General features: G+C 29.6%; 1 protein-coding gene across 2 annotated transcripts in view; it reads left to right on the forward strand.

Annotated features, from left to right (window-relative positions):
- The first annotated feature begins 5361 nt into the window (after window positions 1-5361).
- Window positions 5362-23123, forward strand: part of LOC129958345 (coiled-coil domain-containing protein 134-like) — a 28375-nt gene continuing 10613 nt past the window's right edge. The window contains exons 1-6 of one of the 2 annotated variants that reach the window (XM_056070766.1): window positions 5362-5578; window positions 5820-5903; window positions 8737-8858; window positions 12566-12650; window positions 14770-14948; window positions 16149-16220. In XM_056070766.1, the coding sequence (XP_055926741.1) occupies window positions 5864-5903; window positions 8737-8858; window positions 12566-12650; window positions 14770-14948; window positions 16149-16220 (498 nt within the window). In that variant the 5' untranslated portion in view covers window positions 5362-5578; window positions 5820-5863. Of the gene's footprint in view, window positions 5904-8736; window positions 8859-12565; window positions 12651-14769; window positions 14949-16148; window positions 16221-23123 lie in introns of both variants that reach the window. The other variant, XM_056070765.1, reaches the window with a different exon arrangement.

A 23123-nucleotide genomic window follows, 5' to 3' on the forward strand; every position in this document is an offset into this window, starting at 1 on the left:
ACAATTTGCGGTCGTGAAAACACATTACTATCGTTTTTGAATTTTGACGATACATAAATATCGCAATGCCTGGCCAAATCTGGTGGCACATACCAAGATTCTCCTTGTTTCATGCCAATATGAATTTGTAGTTCACGATCTAATGAATCAAATATTTTTTCGGAAACCATGAGTTCACAAACTCCCTTAAAATCATTTACCTTTCTTAATTGACAATAATAATCAAAGGCTGCACTAAGTCGCGATGCAAACTGGATATAGCTTTCGTTTGGGCGTTTTTTCGCTTTACGGAAATTATTTAAAACTTTTTGTGAGGTGGATTGAAATTCTTTTAATACTAATTCCTTTAATTTGTCATACATACGCAATTCATTTTCATTTAAATATATCATTAAATTGGTAACTTTTTCGCCTAAAATATTTAATAGGATCTCTGATTTGAATTGTTCTGGGACCTTTTTGGTTTTGAAAGCTCTTTCAAGCGATTGGAAAAATAAATTATACGACTCTGCTCGTGTAGGAACTGGAATAGTTAAAGTTTTGACACTTTTTATCAAACTTTCTAAGCTAAAATTATAATCAGAATCGCTATTTGTTACATTAACCTTTTGTGTTACATCTTTTTGTAAATTCGCAAGCTCAAGTTGTTTTTCTAATTGCGCGAGTTTAAATTTTTTCAATTCTACTTTCTGTGCTTCATTTTTCTCGTAGAGTTTAAGTTTTTCCAATTCTAGTTTCTGTGCTTCATTTTTCTCGTAGAGTTTAAGTTTTTCCAATTCTAGTTTCTGTGCTTCATTTTTCTCGTAATCTTTTTTCCTATCAATTATTGACTCAACTACAGTTTTTACGAATTCATAATTATCTTTATAGATCTCGCTCTTTTCAATTAAATCTCTAATAGTAATTACTTTGGCACCTGCAGGAATATTAATTTCTAGTTCCTCGGCAACTTCAATTAATTCACTCTTTTTAAGTTTTGAAAGCATTTTGAAAAGAGAACTCTGAATATATGCAACTCATAAAAACGAAACTAATACAGAAATTTGGAAAACAAAAGTGTACTCACAGTTACCCTGAAACCAAAACGGACACAATAATCCAATTATCGGATAGTCCAATCATAGGAATTTACACTTTATATCCATTGGATATCACTCTAAACGATTCAGAAATCACTGAGAACAATATGAAGTAAACACACGCTGCAAAACAGAAACACTTGTCGACTCTTTCACAAAACTCTGATGGTTCAATACTGCGTAGTCGACGGACCACTTAATGTAATTCTATTCAAATAATTACTCGTTTCTTTCTGGTGAACACCATTTTATTTTTGGACACGTTTTTTGTGCCACTACATGTAGACTATTACAGATTAGGACACCTCTCACAATCGGGTGCCACGTCTAGGTACTAGAATCGTTCTTACACACACTCCGTTCTGATACAAAAAAGAATTAACAAAAACTTTGTACTCGTCAGATACGCCATCTATCGGCGTGAAGCTATAACAAAAATTAACCACCGAATTCAGAGAATAGCTTCATTTATGAGAGAAAATAAATAGCCACATTTTTCTAAACCCTGATTAATGGTGTAGCGAGGGTAAATGGCACCCGTAGCATGATATGAACTTTTCGTTCCCTGTCGTCATCAGTGGTTTAAAACAGGTAAATAGTGCCAGAGGAATAGTACCACTTTTTCGCCCTTTAATATTTGAATTTTTTTTTTTTTTAAAGCATAAGCTCCCCAACTTTTGTATCCATGGCGCCTTCTAAGACCAACTTTTTGCTTCTCTATTTCCACCCTCTCCCCCTGTCGCTACACCAATGTCCATCTTGTATTCAATGTAAATAATCTAATTCGTATTTTACTCCAATATTCTTTCTGCTCTGAGATCACATTGTCTTAAAAGTGAAATTTTCTTAAAAGATATAGTCATTTCTTGCTCACTTGCCGAAAGTGTCAAGTAAATTTAAAGTTGGAATCCATTAAACATCTTGCAAGAGAAAAAAAAAAAAAAAACGTAAGATCACAGCACTTTGTAAGATAGCGAGTTGCTATCATATCAAGTAACAAGTACAGAAGTATTTGTCAGTGCACCTTATGCATAGTTTGGGATCGAGAATTTAAAACACAACTTTTGGAAGGCCAATAAAGCGAGTATTTATTCATTAGTATGCAAATATCCATGCTGTTTTCTTGAAAAGTAAGACTTTCCTTAAAATTAATTGTTCCAGAAAGTATTGTTTTGTTATTTATGATTGTCTATTCTAAAAGCAAATTTTGGGATGAGGAGTGTAGGGAATAATTTTAATATTGACAGCATATTCTATTTTGTATGAGTGTTATCGTTTGTTTAACGATAAAAATCTTTTAAAAAATCTTTTCCATCAAATTTTTTCAGAATTATATGGCCAGGAAATCATATTCAGAATTAATTTCTCTCTGAGTCTTAATTTAGACATTTTATTATAATCTTTATCGCTTTAGAAGTACAATTATGGTTTTAGATAATGATATAAACTTATATGTTGTCATAACTCACATTACATGATTTTGGCTTTACATTCCAATAATTTAATATGGTTTTCTTTAAAAATTCATGTCTTCAGTAATGAATATATTTCTTTTTCGCATTGTTATGTTTTCTCTCTATTGTTACACTTGATTTAGATACTTAAAGAAATTGTTTATAATATATATCGATTTGTTTACTTTTGAATTTTGGGATTTGATGTGAACTAATTAATTCACTTTTTTAATGATATGGTATAAATTTTGTCACTTGCAAAATCAAAAATAATTTTTCAATGTCTATTTTTTTTTGGGGGGGGGGAGGCTTTTTTGCACTGGCTTACTCTTTGTTTCAGATTCCAAACAATAGTGTGAACAAATTTCTACTTGTGAAGGGGTATATTAATAACCTTTTTATTCAAGTGGGTTTGAATTTCATGAATTAGGATAACATTTTAATTTAAGTTACTTAAAAAATTTTTCTTAAAAGTTGTGTGATTGCTACTTATATTTATTTGTAAGGGAAAAAACACATTATTTTTATATTTGTTGCACTGTTTTATGTTTGTATATGATTTTATGATGATGCATGAACAAGGTCTGTTGACTGAGCCTTATTCATGTGTCATCATAATCATGTGACGGAATATATATGAATATATATTGGATATATATTGAATTATTTTAATGAAGACAATGAAGCATCTTCATGTTTAAAAAGCAGAATTGATGAAATGAAAAATGAAATAATTTTGTAAATTCGGTGTCTTTCTCAAAATGCGTTCCAAATAAAACATGAGAGCTTATAGGTTTAGTGAAAGTCGAGTATGAAATAAAATTACTTATAAAGTGGAAATTTATGTTCATTTAAGCAGTAATGTTGTAAATAAGACTTTTTTCTATTTCTAATTTTGTCAATATTTCCTGTTATTAATTTAAAAACTTGCTAAATAAATCATCAGCTTAATTAGGCATGTGGTATATCTTAGCATTTTCTGAAATTTTATATTTATGTGTCTGTACACGAATAGAATATTAAATCCTAAGCAAATTAATTGCACAATTTTTTTCAAATTTAATATAGATATTATATAAATACAAATTTATTCTGTAACATCAAATTGATACTGATAATTGGTTGTTCCTAATAAATGACACCATTTAGGCAAAAGAGCAAATAGAAGTTTATAACAACCAAATTGATTTAGTTTAAGCAGTTTCTATTAATTATTTGATACTGCATTTTGTTAACTGTTCATGGTTAAAATATATGGATTACAGAATCTCAAAGAGCTAATCTACTAAATTCAATGTCAAGCAAAAATCATGTAATGCAAGAATTGACAACAATGAGAATGTATGATATGCCACATCACCAGTTTATTTTGATACAATAACAAATAGTACCCATGTAGTTTTTCAAAATATTTCAAAATAGATATTCAATTAATGCCCAATATAATGCTCAAATAATTCAGGATATATTAAGTGTGTGTGGGGGGGGGAGCTTCATAGATAATAACATTTAATGCATCGAGCACAGCGAACTACAACTCACATGCATACATAGTTACAAAAAAACCAGTGTAGGAATAAAGAGCTGAAGAAATAGTTCTAAATCGAAGATAGCAGAGTAGGGATGACGAATATTTTAAGAGCGGTGATTAAACGTAACCAATATCAAAAAGTCACAAATACCAGTGATCAATACTTTTCAAAAAGGGGTGTGATTCAAATCCTTGACATGATCTTACTGGTGATATTTCGATTAAGGGTATTGGATCACGATAGAAAGCAACAATCGATACGATCTATCCAATGGAAGCTCTCAAACAAGAATTCAGTCATGCAATCTGTGAATGGGTTGAAAAGTGAACGGACCGGTTATTCTTAGAATTATCGTATCATTGGATCGCATATCACTGAAAGTGTAGCTATCCCAGGGAAGTGCTCATAATTGTGAAGTCACTGCTCTGCTATGATAACCACTCCGCTTGACTTTCCGATATTCACATTTGACAATGCGTTATCCCATAAAGATCATTTCTAATTACCTGTGACATGACTCTCTAATGACATACATTCCTTTCACTCTGCAGGCGCCATCTATTGGTAGAATATAGAACTAAAGTGAACATTTTAAAGAAATGACTTTTTTTTTTAATTCAGATTTTTAGAAAATGGTTTACTCCAATAAATAAATTAAATTAATAGCTTTGAAAAAAATTAAAATTAAAACGTAAGCTGAAATGGATAAATTCAATCACACGTTGCTAAAAATAGTAAATTAAGTATTAATTACAAATAATAAATTTTATATTTAATAATAATTGATAATTTTTAATTAATAATATGATTGAAATAACAGATATTTGGAACGATTATTTAAAAATAACATTAGCAAAATTATTTCTTATTCAAAAAATCATGGATTATGCATCTCTATAGCAGAGAAATAAGTTCTTATAATGAAATCTGTCGAAACGTTTCACTAAAAAAAAATTGACAGTAAATACGCAAATGATATTTCAGTCATCCAAGTGATATGATTGAATCCATGATTGTTTTATATGTGATAATTATAACAAAAAAAAAAAAAAAAAAAAACTGTCTGGTTAAAACAGTCCTAAGAAAATTTTTACTTTTCAAGAAAACAGTATAATTTATAAGCTGATTTCTGCATGCATTCACACTTTGTGAATCTTGCAACTAGTGTTTCTATTATTTATTTGATATTGCACATTGTTATTTGTTGGTCCCACACTTTCAATCATGCCATTTATCACTTTTTAGCGATGATGCAAATATCGGTACTTCGCGAAGTGAAATGAAGTTGCTTGTGTGTTTTCAATTAGTTTGTTGAAGCGTTGCATTGTATGTGCCCATTGAAGTACATTTAAAAACTCGTATTAATATTTTTACGACAATTTGAGATAAAACAATTGTTGCGAGAATATATATCAAACAGCTAATAAATAAAGCAAACCAAATCATAATATGTTGTGAAGTTACGTACACTCTTTCACGCTTGTATTTAATTTTCCTCTTGCGAATGCCGGCAGTATTGTTTTTTCTTTTATTTTCTATAGTCCTATGTTTTTTTCATTTTGAATTTTAGTTTGTTAAGTTTTTTAAATTTTACTTTATGTTACTTTTATTTGTTTGAAAAACAAATAAATTTGTTTGTTTTTATACAGCGTATTAAATTAATTCTTTGTTAGAGAGTTGCAATTCTAAAATCATGTTTTTTCAGATCGTTATTAATTTTTTTGTTTTGTTCTTTTTAAATAACATATTTAAAGCTTCCTGCAATGCTGAAGTGCTAAATGCGAATTCAAATTCTGAAATGAAGCAAAATAAAATGAAGATGACTAGAGAGAATTTATGTATCCTTGTATTCCAGCTTTTATTTTTGACTAAAAAAAATAGTGTTCTTCACTTTAAGGTTTATCATCAATGGTAACTTGTCATTTTAGATTACTAAATTGCAGCACTCTGCATATATTTCAAAACATTATTATTTTTTGTCTTTTCATTAATGAAGTTCATGATATTTTGTAAATACAACTGAATCTGCTTGTTAAGGCATGTTTTGTTACTGCAATTAAGGTGTTGAAACCTATATTTTCTCCATGAAATATATTCTCAAGTGAAAAGTAAAAGCTTGAGAAATCAACAGTGAATTGATTTTATCTTTTCTTAAAATTGTGTTGGGAACATAATAAAATCTTACTTGAATAATGAAAAAATAGTTTCTCTCTCTAGGAATTAAAATTCTAACTAAGAAAGATCAACTATGACAAAGATTACCAATTTTGTTTGGCTGAAATGTAATTTTGCTTTATTATTTATTAATGACTGTTTTAATATTCACCCAAAGAAAACATTTTGAGTTTTTGTTATCAATTATTTATTCAGATAAAGAATGAGGGAAAATGAACTTTTTAGTTATTCTTTACATCAGCTCTTAACGAACTAAATGATTTATTATGCCTGTAAAATAATCTTGTTTATACACTTACTTGGGTGCAATTTTCGGTACTTGCGTATTAACGCCACCGCAGCTACAGATTTGGCCGGTTTTGCTCTAATGTGCCAATAAAGAGCTTAATCTGTTGCTGCAGTGGCGTTGAATTTTGAATGGCGGCACTAAAAAAACGCCAAATCTGTAGCTGCGGTGGCGTTAATACATAAGTACCCAATTTTCTTTTAACAGACATCAAATGCTTTTTATTTGATGATATTAAAAATATAAAAATTTAACATCTTTTATTGAATAGAAGAATTTTTAATGATAATAGCATTGTTTCATAAAGAAAATTGCTCTTTGAGAAATACTTCTTTTAGCCTGACAGAAAGTTGACTTGTACAGCATGCATAACATGAATTCTGAAATGAAATAATTTTTTTAAAAATCATAATACAATTGTGTTTTTGTTCTCTTTATTGTTTTTAGATATATGAATATAAATAACAATCTAATTTGTTTGTTATCATTATGATTAATAGGTTGTTTATTTTATGAATTTATAATAGGCTGTTTATTGTAACATGAAAAAAAAAATCCCTAGAAAATGGATTCTTTTCTTCTTATAAATTGTTCAACAAAAATCTTCTATTTTTATTAAGATTTATAACATATTTTAATATATTATTAGAAAAGTTTTTCATGGGTGATTTATAAATGGTTATTTCAGATAGTTAAGCAAGTAGCAATGCAATACAATAAATTTGTAAGTCTACCCTTCTAGTAAAGATACTGTTTTATATTTGATGTTAAATAGATGTAGGATCTGAAATTGAACTTTCCTAGTAAACCTATTATTTAAAAATGACTAGGGAAGTACACCCCCTCCCACTTCATTCACCAACCAAATCATGTTGCGATTCATTTCAGATCATTATGTGATCCTAACTTGCTCACCATATCGTCATGCATTTCTGCTAGTAATAAGAAATTGTAAATATATTCATTTCTAAAAGTAAATTTAAGATTTGATAATTAGAAGAAGGAATTTTCTATTGAATATTTTTATCTTTGCATATTTTATAAAATTTTGTTAATAATTAAAGTCTGCAGCTTAATAATTTTTTTTCTATTACAGTTTTTCTACTTTTAGCTCTATTCTTATTAACACTTGTAAATCTGAATGTGTGTTTCTAGCATAATGATATTTATAAGCTTTTAAATATTACCTTGTGATTTTTATTTATCTGTAATGAAACTAATAACAAGAATTCTTTTTAATTTTTTTTTTTTTTTTTAAATTTTGTAAGTGATTGTAATTTTTCATTTCAAAATGAGAAGATGGATATCACTTTAAAACTGGTACCTAAATAGTTCGCATAGAAATGTTTTTCTGTATGCTTGAAGTGTAACTTAACATATTCAATATTGTAGGTATTCCTTCATGTATTTTTTCATCTTGCATGATTTTTTTCATTGTTAAGTAATTTTTCAGTGCATTGTATAATATATTTGAAAAGCATGTGTGATAAGTTCCTAATTTTTGTTGATTTTTCTTGGTATGTGCTGATTCTCCCCAAATCCCCCCCCCCCTCAGAAAATTATCATTTGATAAATTGTGTTGCCAAATTTCAATATGTTATAATGTTCTATCAAAGTTTTCTTTGATGCCAAATAAAAATAATTAAATCTGTTCAGTCATTTGTGAGTGTGTTGTATTTGATTTCTAAACTTTTTGTTAAACATATTATCAATAAATTATATAATAGTGTATTTGGTAAAAGGCAAAGAAAGTATTTATTTCGAAAGGGCAGTGTTTTTTGTAGCTACTCTACTAATCTTAGCTTAAGCGAATTTAAATCAAACATGTTTTGCAAATATATTTTAATACAAATTAATGTATTAAAGTTGACCCGTATATGCATTTATAGCTTTTATTTTTGCCAACTTTGGATTTTAATGCTTTATTCATTTATTTATTTTGTGTGACATTATCAGTCACTTAAGATTTTAACTCATAAAAAATATTTCACTCATCATTTTGATTCCAAAATAAAACTGCAGTTGTTTTGAAATGTAAAAAAATTTATGAAGAATTTCATCTTTTATAATATGCTATTATATGTGGGGGTAACTCTCTTAAAATTTCTATTGTATTTTGTATGATTTTTTAGATGTTTATTATTGATTAATGAATTCATAGTTATAATGTTATATATATTCTTTTAAATTCCTTAATTCATATATATTAGTCAAAGCTGCATTTTTAGAAACAAGACTTCATCAGAGAGATGCAATCAAAAGTGTTCTCAAGTTTCAGAATTATGAAAAGCAGTACAAAATAACTAGTAAAGCTCTGGAGAAAATATTTGAGGTATGTAATGAGAGAAAATATGAAAATGCTATGATACTTTGATGTGAAATATTCAGTCATATTATTTATTAGATTGCAAAATTTGACTTAGTTTCTTTCTTGTTAGTTTTTCTTTACTATAACTTATTTTAATCTGAAGTTTTCATTATCAGTTAGTTTCATTATATTTTTTTGTAATGAATAAATTTTTATGCATGTGTTGAGAAAGAAACTCATTAACAGTGCAGGGAAAACTGTAAATGGGTGTATATTATTGTACTTCAGTTCAGCTCTAATGTGTTTTAAATATATAGTAATTCTATAGGAAGTAATTGCTTTTAAAGCTGTCAATAGTTGCAAGTTAAAAGTGTTCTTCAGAACATTATAAATACAATTTTATAAGCATTATTATATATAGTTCAGTTTATTGCCATGATTTGTATTAGAAGTCCTATTCATGTCATCATGATGAAGAATGATGACATGAATAGGAATGAATATTTACTATCACCATTAGTTACCATTTCATACAGCGCAGCTACAAATATATTTCATATGGGATCCCTTCTTTTAATTTATTAAATTATACAACATAATTATGTACTAATATATTTATTTCTTCTCCGGTATTCAATGAATTTTGAATATTTTAAGATGTTTATGAATCAGTTTTGGAAGTACTTACTATATCATTGAGATATCTTTCTATCCTCAAATGTTAAATTGAAATGTTTTATGTTATATTTTAGAATTTTTCCTGCCTGATTTTTATCAAAACAATCTAACATGTTAGTTATCCTTTGATACTATTTCTGCAGATTCCTATATTTTGTTTTTTAAATGTAATACATTCTAATACTTTAAGTTCAGATAATGGATGAGCATCTTTGTCGATTATACAGTTTTTGAATATTTTGCCTGTTAATTAACTTTTCTCTCAATTCAGTATGTAAGAACTTTTAAGAAAATGTATTTTTTTAAACCTACAATTAAACATCGTTTTTAGCTGGAAACGATTAAGATCTGATATTAGGGTAACTCTGTATTCTATTGAACCTAGAAAATTATCTTTCTCATCTTCCTTTGCCTTTCTCATTATATCTTCTGCAATTCCTGCTGCTCTATTAACCATTTTAATACTATTGGAAAAATGAGGATTTATAAATGCTTAATTAAAATCCCAGTCATTAGCAATTTTTTTTATAAATGTAGCTATTAAAGAGAATGTTGTAACTGTGTTAGGAATATCAAATCTAGAACAAAATTATTTGTTTCACTATTACATCATCTGCACATTTATTTGCAAATTCACTTTCTGTGTGTTTTGAGTAATAGTCATTACAATTAGATCATTTGCATTATCAAAGTCAGTTATATCAGCTTCCACATTTTTAAAAGGGTTGCATGGAATTGGGTGAGATTTTATGGCTTTTTATTATTTGTTCTTTTAAATTTCTCCCAAATTTCACATTGTGATACTACTCCATATCCAAATTCATTGCTGGTCAATACAATTATGCTCTGGCCATTTTCTTAAATTTCTCTTATCTCTCAAAGTGATCCTTCAGGTTACATGTGACATAAGTGTTTCCAAACACTGGACAGACTTGTATCTTCTTATGAACTTCTGGCAATCATATTCCTGGGACGACTATTTTGGTTGATGCTGCCTTCAATATTTCTTAACAGTATTTACTGTCATTGCATTTTCTTCTTTCATACTGCAAAGCTGTTCTCTTCTTGTTTCAGTCACTTGAATGATTACAATTTGTCAAGAAACAATCAATAATTTCTGGTACATATCAATCCATTTTCTTGATCAGTAAATTTACAAGTTGATGTTAGTTTTTGAGTTATTAGTATTCAATTATCTCTCTCTCTCTTCTTATCTATCTATCTGTACAAAGAAATTTACAGACAATTAATTATACAATTCTTGTCTAAATTTCTTCAATTATTATTTTTTTTTTAATTTTTTATTGAAGAATTTCAAAAGTGCAGATGGCTTGAACCTATTCAAGGTGCCTGAGATTCAATAGTAATCCAAATACATCAATGTTATGTCCTGAAGGAGCATTGACACAAGACCGGCTATTGTATGCAATAGTTTCTCTTTGCTACTGTCCCTCTATTTTTCTAATGTAAACAGTTTAGACAGTATTGTCAAAACAATGATGGCAAATTTTTCCAAAGGGATGAGTATTTTTCATTGTCCAATTCTACTTCTGGAGATAGCTATGGCTTTCTATTGTGTACAATAGCTCGCCTCCTGTAAACACTTCTAAACACCATGTCAAATGTTTGTGATTTCAAAGGGTTCTTCAGAGCATTATAAACCAGGATTCATGAGGATTTCTATATACAACCTGAATTCATGGGCCAAACTTTAAGAGTAAGTAAAATGCTTATAAAGAAGCATTTTTTGTATAGGAAATGAAAAGTATAGGTGGAACAAGTAAGTGCGAGCTAGGTGGAAAAATGTAGTATCTGTCGGACTTCCAATGACTCTAATAAAAACTTCATTGCAAAACTTTCAGTTGTTGCTGCAATTGTTCATGGAACACCTGACATCTTCAAAAAAATAATAGCTAATTACTTGCTAGAAGCTACTAGTTCAGTATCAATGTTGGTGGTGGCGCATTTGTGCACTTACTGAAATTTATATAAGTAAAGAGCTTTCTCTTCATTTCCTCTACATATCTTGTTTTTCTGCTGCAACTTTTAATTTTTGACCCCAGATTGCTATACAAAAATGCTTCTTTATATGTATTTTACATATCCTTAAAGTTTAACTATAATTCAGGGACACCCTGTATTATAGTTCAGTTTATTAGCATAATTAATGTAAGGAGGCATATTCATGTCAGTGTTACAAAAATATCAGATATGAAGAGTTGCAATTAACATTACATGCAACACAGTCACAAATATAGCTTTCATGACGAAATCTATATTCTGTTGATAATTTTCACTTTTGAGTTCATTAAGATCTTATTTTGGGCAATAAATAAAATATACCTCACTATATGATTACACCTATGAACTTGATTAATCCTTGAATTAGAAAATGTATTAAAGAATTGCATATTATTGAAAATTGTATCCGAGAGAGTTTATTGTTTTCATATGCTTATCTGTCAGTTTTCAGTTTTATTCTTATTAGTATGAATATAAAGTAATTTTTAAAATACATTAGTATTACTGATAATTTAAATATGTGAAAGCTTAGTTTCTGCTGATTTAAATGTTTGTTTACTTATTCTTCATACATTTTTAAAAATTTCATAACCAAATTTTTATTTAAAAAATTATGGAAGCTGGAACTGAATAACAATATGTCAAGTTTCCAATTTGTGTCGAGCAGACATCTCTTTGAATTATGTTGCTTCATTTTTTCATTAAGTAGTCAGGCTCTTAATTTCTTTAAGTATTTATGGTCTGAGATATTTTTTATTTGCAGAAAAAATAATTTCAGTGTTTGGAGAAACTTGTCTAAGAGTTTTTCACAATGATTGTTGAAATCATTATTCTTATCTTATTTGCGTTCAGTGTATAATTGAATGCACCTTTGTCACTTATCATTTTACATGTATTTAGAATATGAGATTTTTAGATTCTTTATTATCTTATGTATTTAAAATATCAAATTTAGAAATCATGTATTTTTTTTTTTTTTTTGACGATAGATTATTCTTATTTACTAAAATGATATTTTCTTATTTGACTAGGTTGTTCAAGCTGGTAAAGTTACTGTGGAAAACTCAGACTATATACCGGGCTCTGTTTTACCTACAAATGAAACAGTAGCTGCAGGTAATGCAACTTGAATGAGCTTAACAACAGGTCTAAATTTGGTAATTTATGATATAGAATATTCCATCCCCATTCTTGCCATTTAGATTAGAAACAATATGAGATATTTGTCTCGCTTGCGAAATTGAGGTTCTTTTTTCATAGTGTAGTATTGTTAAATATTCTTTAACAGGAGAGTCAAATGAAAGTCCCTCAAAGATTGTCTGCCTGAATTCACATTTATGATTGAAGTAACCTTTTGTATATTAATTAAAACAATATTAGTTATGGTTTTAGCTATCATATGCATGTTTAAAGCTGTATGTTTGCATAATAATAATTTCAAAATGCCAAACAATATCCTCAGTGGGCAGAGGGAAAGAAATTACTAATATATTGAATATGCTTCATTTTTTACAGATGCTATTCCAAAATATAAAATGTTTGGAAAGAAAACATGAAATATTAATTAACTGGATAGTATTCAATTGTTTTATAACTGAAATCATGATGATCTCAGTCATCTTCAGAATCAGAAGCCATGTTAATTTTACAAAACACTGTATTTTGTTCTACACTTCAGTTAGCAGCAATATTTTCAATCACCTAAATGCATATTTCATACGTTTATCCATGCCCAGAATAGTTTGTAGATAGTTAGCATAAATAATTTAGTAAGATACAAATTAAAACTTCAATCAGTTCTGAAACTTTTTTGTATAACCTCTTAATTTTGACAAACAATTTGGAGTGTTGAATTTTTGACCCAGCCTTTTAGAAAATCCATTATACTGTTGTGTTATGAAGTCTTGAACAAAACAGATATTTATGTCGGAATATTCATCAATTTTAAATTAGTATTATTGTTTTTATTACCCAAAGAAATGTATAGGCATATATATTTTCCACAAAACTGCATGGAATATTATATTCCTCATGTTCTTGTTTTCTTAGTAAATGTATATGTGTTAACTTTATGATTGTTTTAAATATTAAAAAAATATATATAAAATCTGGGCAAACTTCAATCAATGAAAAAAGTTTGAATGTATTCAGTGAAAGTTAAAGTGGTTAAAGAATAAAGTAACAAATGTGGCCATCCTTTTGAAACTTTGTAGACATCTCGATTTACTGTGAAATATAAGCAAAGAAATGAAGTTTGAAGGCTTTTGGAACAAAATTATAAAGTCTGCTTCTTTTGAAATAAAATAAAAGTGCACAAAATTTCTCTTGTATGATATCCAGGAATTAAAACTGATTAAGTATTATTTGCTGAAATTGTTATTTACTGAAATACAGCAAACAGTAAATGTCATTTGTACTGCAGAAACTATCGATCTTTGTTTGTAGATGCACATAATTATGTCGTGATGATTTAATAATTACTACAGATATTTGGCGTTAAAACCCGCTAGGGTGGTTCAGAAGTTAGGAAGGAGTTGTTTGCTCATGTTTTGTTCTCATCGTCTGACCTTGATTTAAAAATAAAAGGTTTTTTTCTTGTGTTACTTCTTAATGGCATTTTTATATCATTAATTTAGGTGCTAAAATATCAATGCTGAGATATAATGTGTGTTTTCATATATAGAAACCCTCTGCATTTTTGCACTTGAGTCAATCGACTTTAAAAGATGTTATTTTATAATGAGCATTTTATAAATGCATGACACAAGTTTCAAAAGGAAATAAAATGGTATAATTCAAAAAGAAAATGAATATCAAAATCTAAAGAATTAGAATAAATAGCCATTAGAAAAAGGCGCCTAACGTAGAACTTCGGAAAGAACACTTTTCTTACTCATGTATTAACCTCTCTGCAGAGTGAAATCACCTAAAAGGGATAGGTACGAGATTTGAAACAAACAGTATTGTCTAGTGTGTTGGCGTTTTTCTACTTATTTACTTACGTATTATCAATTATTTAAGTAATTCGTAACTTTTTCGAGATTGCCATATTTTTTCATTAAATGTTGCAGCTATTCAGTGTGAAATATTTCCTTATTGTTTTCCAAGTCAGTGGTGCATTATAGTCAATTTTGAGTCTTATACTAATAACTCTAACTAGTATTCACAAATGTTCCTTTATGCTTTATTCTTGTATATTTTCATTTAGTATGTTTACAATATAATTTTTTAACAGCTCTTGGACAGATAGTAGATAACACGGCAATGTTTGGAGATTTTCAATTAAAGCTGCCTGATATAACTGACCGGATAATGAAAAATCACCCTGAGTGGCTAGTACTCATCAAATGGGCTATTGGATTTTCCAATTCAACTGGAATTTTCGATCCGAAAACCACCGAGATGATCGATTTGGTTTGTTCAAATTTTTAAATGTTCATTAAATTTATCATTTTCAGTTTGCATTAAAAAAAATTTCTGACAAGCTATAGGCATTTTTTAATGATATGTAATTTAAATATATTATCTTAAATATTTCAAACCAGTTTTTTTAATTGTATGTTTAGTTATTGCTTTTTTTTTTCTTTTTTTTTTTTTTCTTAAGTTGAAATCTTAAAAGTTTTGTTTGATGTCTCGGCTCCATCCAAGTCCGTTTGTTGATCATGTGCAACTAATTGTGAGATTAAAATGTGTTTGTGTGTGTGTGTGTTTTTTTTTTCAGTTGTAAATTAAATTGTAAAAATATGGCAGATCTGGTTTAATATTTCGAATAAAGGAAATCATGAATTGTAATTTTCTTAAAGAACGGAGAAACTGTCTTGAAAACCACGCTGAGTTGCAGAATTCGATAAAGAAAGAAATGACTACTATTAAAATTACCTTCTGTAACTTGGAAGAATTTTCTGAAGACCTTACTGTAGATTGTTGAAAGCTGCATCAGTCGAAATTTTGACCTTACGAATGCTTATGAGTATTTGGTTTATTTGGATTTTCTATTTTTTTATACATCTTATATATTGTAGTAATTCTGTATATAAATTGTAATTCTGTAATTGTACAATATATTTAGCTCAATATATCAGATGTAGTTTAATTTTACTTTTGTGTGATTAATGGGGTGAAAACTTGTAAAAAAATCATTAATCTGCTGCCTCTTGCATAAATTATTTAAAATATTGAGATAAAGTGTTGAAATCTGATTTTACATTTGTACTCAATATGAATGTATGCATTTATCTGTCTTTCTCTTTCGGTTTGGTTTTGAATATCAACTTATACATTTCTGCCAATACTCTTGTTATTTTGTAGTATAATGTATTTTACTTCAATATTGTTTTTTAAACCTTGTTTTCGATATATATATATATATATATATATATATATATATATATATATATATATATATATATATATATATATATATATATATATATATATATATATATATATATATATATGTTTGCAATTGGGGGGAATAAATTTCTTGATTCCTTTTGAAATTATTCATGAATCAATTATATCTGCGATTTTTTGCATAACTTATGGAAAGTTCAAAAATTTCATGATTGTTCCTTTTGATGCCATATTTCTTTGCTAAGTGTAACTATTTTTCAGTTGTGCCAAGAAATGAATCTTATTGAAAGAAGAGAGAATTTCTTTAACCCATATCGTAAATATGAGCAACAAGTGAGTTGTTTTTATTATCTTTTCTCATTTATAATTAATTTTCATGATATCTAAATATACAAAATTTGTTTGAAACTTTTGTTTGTATTCTGTTTCATTGTCTGAAACCGTCTGTGTTCTGTTTTTAAACATTTTAGTGTTTTAAAATTAATGTTATGCTATTTCTACTGAATAAAAGAATGGTTATTTCTTTGTCATAATCACTGTTCCGGACATTTAATTTTATGTCTATTATTTTTATTTTAAAAATATTCTTGATAACTGCATTTGAAAATTAAAAATGTTGCATTTAAAAATTACTGCATATGTTTAAAAATTTCTTTGCTTCCATATGTAACGACATATTCCAAATATATATATATATATATACTTCAAAGTTATGCATTTGTCTATTGATCCTAGGCAAAAAAAATTTTAACTTAAAAAAATCCAAGCAAATTAACCTTTCTCTGAATATTTTTTAAATTTCTCAACAGAAAGCTGTGCTCTATATAAATAAGTGTAAAGAATACAGGAAATGAAATTTATAAGCTTGAAGCTAAATTTTTTTAATTAAAATTATTTAATAACATTTATTATTTAAATTTAAAAAGTCAGTGGGAATAATTTTGCACTTGTGGTCAAACATGTAGGAGGTTAGTAATTTTTAATAATTATGAAATTATTTAACATTAATTCAAAAAGTATAAAAAATAGTAAGGATACAAATATAAATTACTATACAGAGTAGCATTAGTCTTGTTATGTAACATTCACGTCTTTAGCTCATGCTGGATTGTGTGGTATTATGAATGAACAATTTTTATCAAAATATGGCATGAGATGGTAATTATTAGCTAGGCTTATGATAAATCTGAATTGACTTTAAAACACGTCATTGAGTAATATTTGGAAATGTTCTATAATTTTTTTCAAATTTAATTAAGCAGTATTTCCAATTATAAATATTTTTCACTGTAAAAATAAGACATGAAATTTTTATTTTTTTTCTAAATATCTAAAGCAGGTTCATTACTGACTAGCATATCTAATAATAGAAAATTTCATTCAATAAACTAACTTAATGAATGACTAAAATGATCAGTGTATAGTTTAATTAAAATTTTTAATACAATCCAGTATTTATTTCCTTTCTTATGCATAAAACTCGTAATTATCAGAAACGTAGTGCTATTATACACCAGAATTAGCTTATAGCAATTGGCAGATATGAAAGCAGCAGGAAGATGTTTTTTAATGGTTGACTGCATTAATTTATCGATTCTTATGGCAGTACAAGATTTCTGAAAAGTAGAACAATAAAGAAAAAAGTTGCTAGGCGATAAAGTTTAGTTCTAAGTAAAACATTTTATAAGTTAGCTTCATTCTTTAAAATATTAAAGTTAATTGGATGAAGAAAATTACGTTGTAGTAGGCGAATTTAGTGTTTTAAATTTATAACTAGTTGATCATAGGAAACATTTTCTGTGTATAATTTAATCGTTGGAAAGTGCATAGTTGCAATGAACAATCAAAATTAATTTTAAAACGTCATCGTTATATTTATTTTAACAAAATGTTTTTGTTTTGATAATGGCTCAGCTTTTTTCTTAGAAGGGTTTTTTTTTGTGTGTGTAATATTTCAGATTTTTTTTAAATACATATTTTTGAAATATGTTATTTTTTAAAATTATAATAGCGGTACTTTTTTTTATTTCAAAATGACCTGCCTAGAGATTTGTATTTTTTACAATATTTATGTTAAGTTACATCACAATGAACTGAATGCTATGAAGACTATGAACTAAAAGTTATGTAATTTTAACAGACTTTGCGAATGTTACAGTATTTCAGTATTGCTAGAGCAAAGTTCGGGGAACGGGTGTGCTCCAAAATGAACTTGATTCATGCACCAACTGAGGATCATATCTTTGTCACTGACATTTTGCAGACAATGTGATGTAAAAGAACACCGTTTATTTTATCAATAACAATAGTACAGTTGTGAAATGCACAGTGAATTGTTGCAATATATAACCGACATCATTCATCTATAGATTGGTTGTTATGACAATAACTGATATACCTTGAACGATTCTAATATTTACGAAAATGTGTGTGGGATTAATTTCACGCTTTCCACCAAGATAAGCCGGGCGATCGTGGATGGCTCACTATTAAGACTCATTGTTCGAAAATGGTGCATTTTAATATAACCGAAATTATTGAGAGTTATGGTGTGCTTGAATTGCATTTTCTGCCCCAGTAACTTTTGGTATTTTTCAGATTTAACAAAAGTTATAGAAATAATAGATAATTCTCTCAATTCAAGAATGAAATATGAAAATGCGCCATTCTTTACCTTTACCGACCTTTAAAAAATTACCAACAATATTTGACCACAATTTTACTTGGAAGTTGTAGTAGAAGATAATGTAGCATTGTGGTTCCTTATTTCGTATGTACGTATTTCTCAAAAAAATTGAGAGTACACCTTATATTTACTTGATAAATCCGACTTTCAATATAAATAACACATTACCGAGAAGTGCAAACATGTTTTATTTTTACACATAACAAGTGGTTTAATTTAGAATAGAAACAAAGAACTATTAACGAAAAACTTCCAAATTGAAAAGTTTCAGAACCATTTAAATTAACATACGCAGAATTTTGCCTCAAAAAAATTGAGAATACACCAAAGAAATCCTTGTAATGTCTCGCAAAGAAAGAACGTGTTAGTATTTAGTTGTATGTCTTTTGGCTTTTATAATGGTCTTTAAACGTTGCGGTAATGATTCGACCAATTTTTAGTGGTATCTGAAGATATTTTACCCCATTCTTCTTGTACCACTTAATTTAAACGGGCTTTGTTTCTAATTTTGTGTTTTTGGACCACTGCTTCGAGTGTGGCCTACAGATATTCAATGGTATTGATGTCGGGGTTCTGTGGTGTTGTGTGTAACTGCTGTTTACAGTGAAAAAGACACCATATTTTGACGTTACGTGCATTCTGTTTGGGGTCATTGACCTACTGGACAATCTAAAAAATTGGGTTTAGATGGAAATTTGAACTGTCCTTTAGATTGCTGCGAAGTGTATCCAAGTAAACCATATCGTTTATTATGCCATCTATAAAAATTAAATTTCCTACCCCGGATGAAGCCCTGCAACCTCAAATCATGAAGGAGTCACCATCATGTTTAACTGTAGGACGTAAATTTTTTGGACCCAAAGTAGTATTAGGCTTTCTCCATACAGTACTATGGCTGTCACTGCCAAAATTGTTGAGTTTTCTTTCATTACTAAATATAGCTTTCTTCCAAAGGTTATTGGTCTTCAATTGATGAGTTTCTGCAAACTTCAAATGCTTTTTTTGAATTTGCAAGCTGATGAACGGTTTCTCTCTAACAATGCGACTTTTATATCCAGCTTCTCTAATGTCATTTCGCACAGTTTCAGCAATTACACTTCTGCCTATGATTTGAAAAGTTTTTGCAACAATTTGGATGAACCATATGGTAGCAGCAATCTAAAGGAAAGTGTTAAAAATTTGGGTTTAGATGGAAATTCCATTTTTCAGCAGGACTACGACACTAAGCAGAATGCACGTAACATCAGAATATGGTGTCTTTTTCATTGTAAACAGCAGTTACACTCACCACTACAGTACCCTGACATCAATGCCATTGAATTTTTGTGGACCGTACTCGAAAAAGTGGTTCAAAAACACAAAATTAGAAACAAAACCCATTTATAACAAGTGATGCAAGAAGAATGGAGTAAAGTATCTTCGGATACCACCAAAAATTGGTCGAATCGGTACCATGGCGTTTAGAAGCCATTATAAGAGCCAAAAGACTTGCAACGTAATAGTGACACTTTGTTTCTATGCGTGATATTGCAAAAATTTCATTGGTGTATTCTCAATTTTTTTGAGGCAAAATTCTGCGTATGTTTATTTAAAACGCTTCTGAAACTTTTCAATTTAGAAGTTTTTCATTGATTTTTCTTTATTTTTGCTCTAAATTAAACCATTTGTTATGTGTAAAAATAAAAACATGTGTGCACTTCCCGGTAATGTGTTTATTCCAACACGAACAATCTCTAAATTAAAGGCAAGTAAAAGCGCTTACCTTTGTTTTGTTGGTTGGAATCTCTTTTTGTTTACATACTGGTGGTGTTGTCTCCATCTGCAGCTGAAAATCTCAAATTTCTAATTAGTGGCAGGTTTAGTGAGTATGACTCATTAACACGGGGAACTCATCTTTAAGAATATTATTTTAATAGTTACTTGATTATATGTTACATGATTAAGAATATGTTTACAAGTTGGAAGAGTATAAAACGCGTTCGTTGGTTGCCGCCAAATCGAGAGGAAGTCAACAAACCCCTGGTGGTGAGAAGGGAAAATTCTTTTCAGTTAAAACTGGTTACAGTTAAGGCCAGGTTCCCGACACTCTCCCACCTTTGAGTTTCGTAAAGGACTTTAGAAACTCAAACAAATGAGTCCAGGAGAACATTGGGCTTTAAAAGCCGGCCATAACGGGATCTTCTTGGTTGTCTCACATCTGGAACAGCATGAGAGTCACTAGAGGTAGGTGTACCATCAGGAATCATCGTTGTGGACGGAGAATCACTCTTTGGGAGAGATGGGATAGCAGATTTTTCACTTTGGCTGATCTCAAGAGGAAAAAGTCTCTGGATTGGACGTAGGAAAGACCCAGATTTGGTCTGGACTTCCACGAGACGAACTTTCTTGTCTTTTCCAAGATATAATTTGATGACTCTTCCCAAAGGCCAATTTATTCGCTTGACGTTACTATCACCGATGAGAAAAATGTCTCCTTCTTTAATTTTAGATTCATTACGAATCTTTGAAAATTCTCTAAGATGTCCAAGATATTCGATTCTGAAACGCTTTCTGAGATCTTGACATAATTTTTGCCTGTAGAAGAATCTTTTATTCATTCTCTTAGCATCTATTTGATCTATATCTGGAACTCCTATTTCTTTTACATCTTGCAAAAACATAGCAGGTGTTAATGCTATAAGGTCCTCATTGTCTTCACTTAAGTATGTCAAAGGTCTTGAATTTATAATGCCCTCAGCATCACATAGTACAGTGTACAATTCTTCAAATTGTAAGGAGGCCTTTCCAAGAATTTTTCTTAAGATAGATTTCAACATACCTATAAGCCTTTCTCAAAATCCGCCCCACCATGGGGCTGATGGGGGGTTGAATTTCCATAGGATTTTCTTTACTGAGGCATATTCTTGTATTTTCACCCAATCAACAGATTTCAGCTCATTAGAAGTACCCACTAAGTTGGTTCCATTATCTGAATAAATTGTAGCTGGTCTTCCTCTTCTAGAAATAAACCTTCGTAAAGCTAGAATAAAACTATCTGTTGATAAACTAGTTACCAGCTCGATGTGGACTGCGCGATAAACTGCGCATGTAAAAAGTACAGCCCAACATTTGCTTTTGTTTTTCAAATATAGTGGTCCGCACAAGTCAACTCCTACTACTTCAAAAACATAAGCATCTCTGACGCGATCTTCGGGTAGTGGAGCACTTGCTACTTCTAATGGCCGAGATGAAAAACGTTGGCATATTACACAAGTCCTTATTACTTGACGTATTGTCTTTCTGCTTTTTAAGATCCAATAATTCTCTCTTAAACTCGACATCAAAATCTGTATCCCAGCATGACTAAGTTCAACATGCTTTTCAAAAATAAGTTTTCCAATAACATCATGCTTTGAAGGCAGCAAAATTGGAAATCTAAATGTCGGTAGATCACTTCTTTGAGAAATTTTGGTCTTTACTCTTAATAAACCATCTGAATCCAGGAATGTCTGTAAGTTCAGTTTTTCGTTCCCCAAAAAACATTGACTTTGAACTTGTTTTAAAATGTACTTTTCTGCAACCTCTACTTCTTCAAAATCTAGGGTACCGAATTTTCTTTCTTTTTTCTGGGTTTTAGCATTTTTATAAAAACGAAAAATCCAAGCCGTGATTCTGGTCATTTTTCGGAAAGAAGATACCTTAGAAAAGTACTCTAATTGCTCTGTCGTGGTGTTAGTGACAGACACAATAGATTTTCTTTTTTCGGAGTTTACAACGTCGAAATCTGGCATAGTTTCCGAAACAGGCCAATCTTCTATAGACATTTTCAGCCAATTTGGACCCTTCCACCAAAGAGATTTCACAAGTTCCTCTGCATTGGAACCTCGTGATGGAAGGTCAGCTGGGTTTAATGTTCCACTTATGTGCCTCCAGTCTTCAGGATTGGTGAGTTTACGGATTTCCAGTACCCTGTTGTAAACGAACGTGGCCCAATTCTCATTTCTTTTGATCCAATACAAAGCATTCATAGAGTCAGACCAGTAGAAGATTGGTATGTTCTCAAGTCCAAGTTCGGATATGGTTGCTTTTGCCAATCTAGCTCCAGTAGTGGAGGACAAAAGTTCTAGGCGTGGAATAGAGATCTTTTTCAAAGGAGCAACTCTATTTCTAGCTTGTATTAACTGGCACGACGTGCTATCAGCAGATTCAGCTCTCAAGAAGATACATGTAGCGTAGGCTCTCTGACTTGCGTCACAAAAAACATGGATGGAAAATTTGGAATCTTCTGCAAAGTCCTCACGTACACATCTTGGTATTTCAAGATCATTCAATTTCGGTAACTTCATCTTCCAGCGTTCGAATCTTTCAGTTATCAGCAGAGGGAGTTCAGCATCCCAGGACAGCCCCAATTTCCAGCATTCCTGCAACAAAGATTTGGGCTCTAGAGTCACTGGACAAGAAAATCCTATCGGATCAAAGATTCGATGAACGGTTGACAAGATTTTTCTTTTTGTAATAGGTCCTTTATCTTCTTTCATCAAACCTTTCAAATCTAGAGATATAGTGTCCTT

The sequence above is a fragment of the Argiope bruennichi genome, chromosome X1, assembly GCF_947563725.1.
Source record: "Argiope bruennichi chromosome X1, qqArgBrue1.1, whole genome shotgun sequence".
Taxonomy (NCBI): domain Eukaryota; kingdom Metazoa; phylum Arthropoda; class Arachnida; order Araneae; family Araneidae; genus Argiope; species Argiope bruennichi.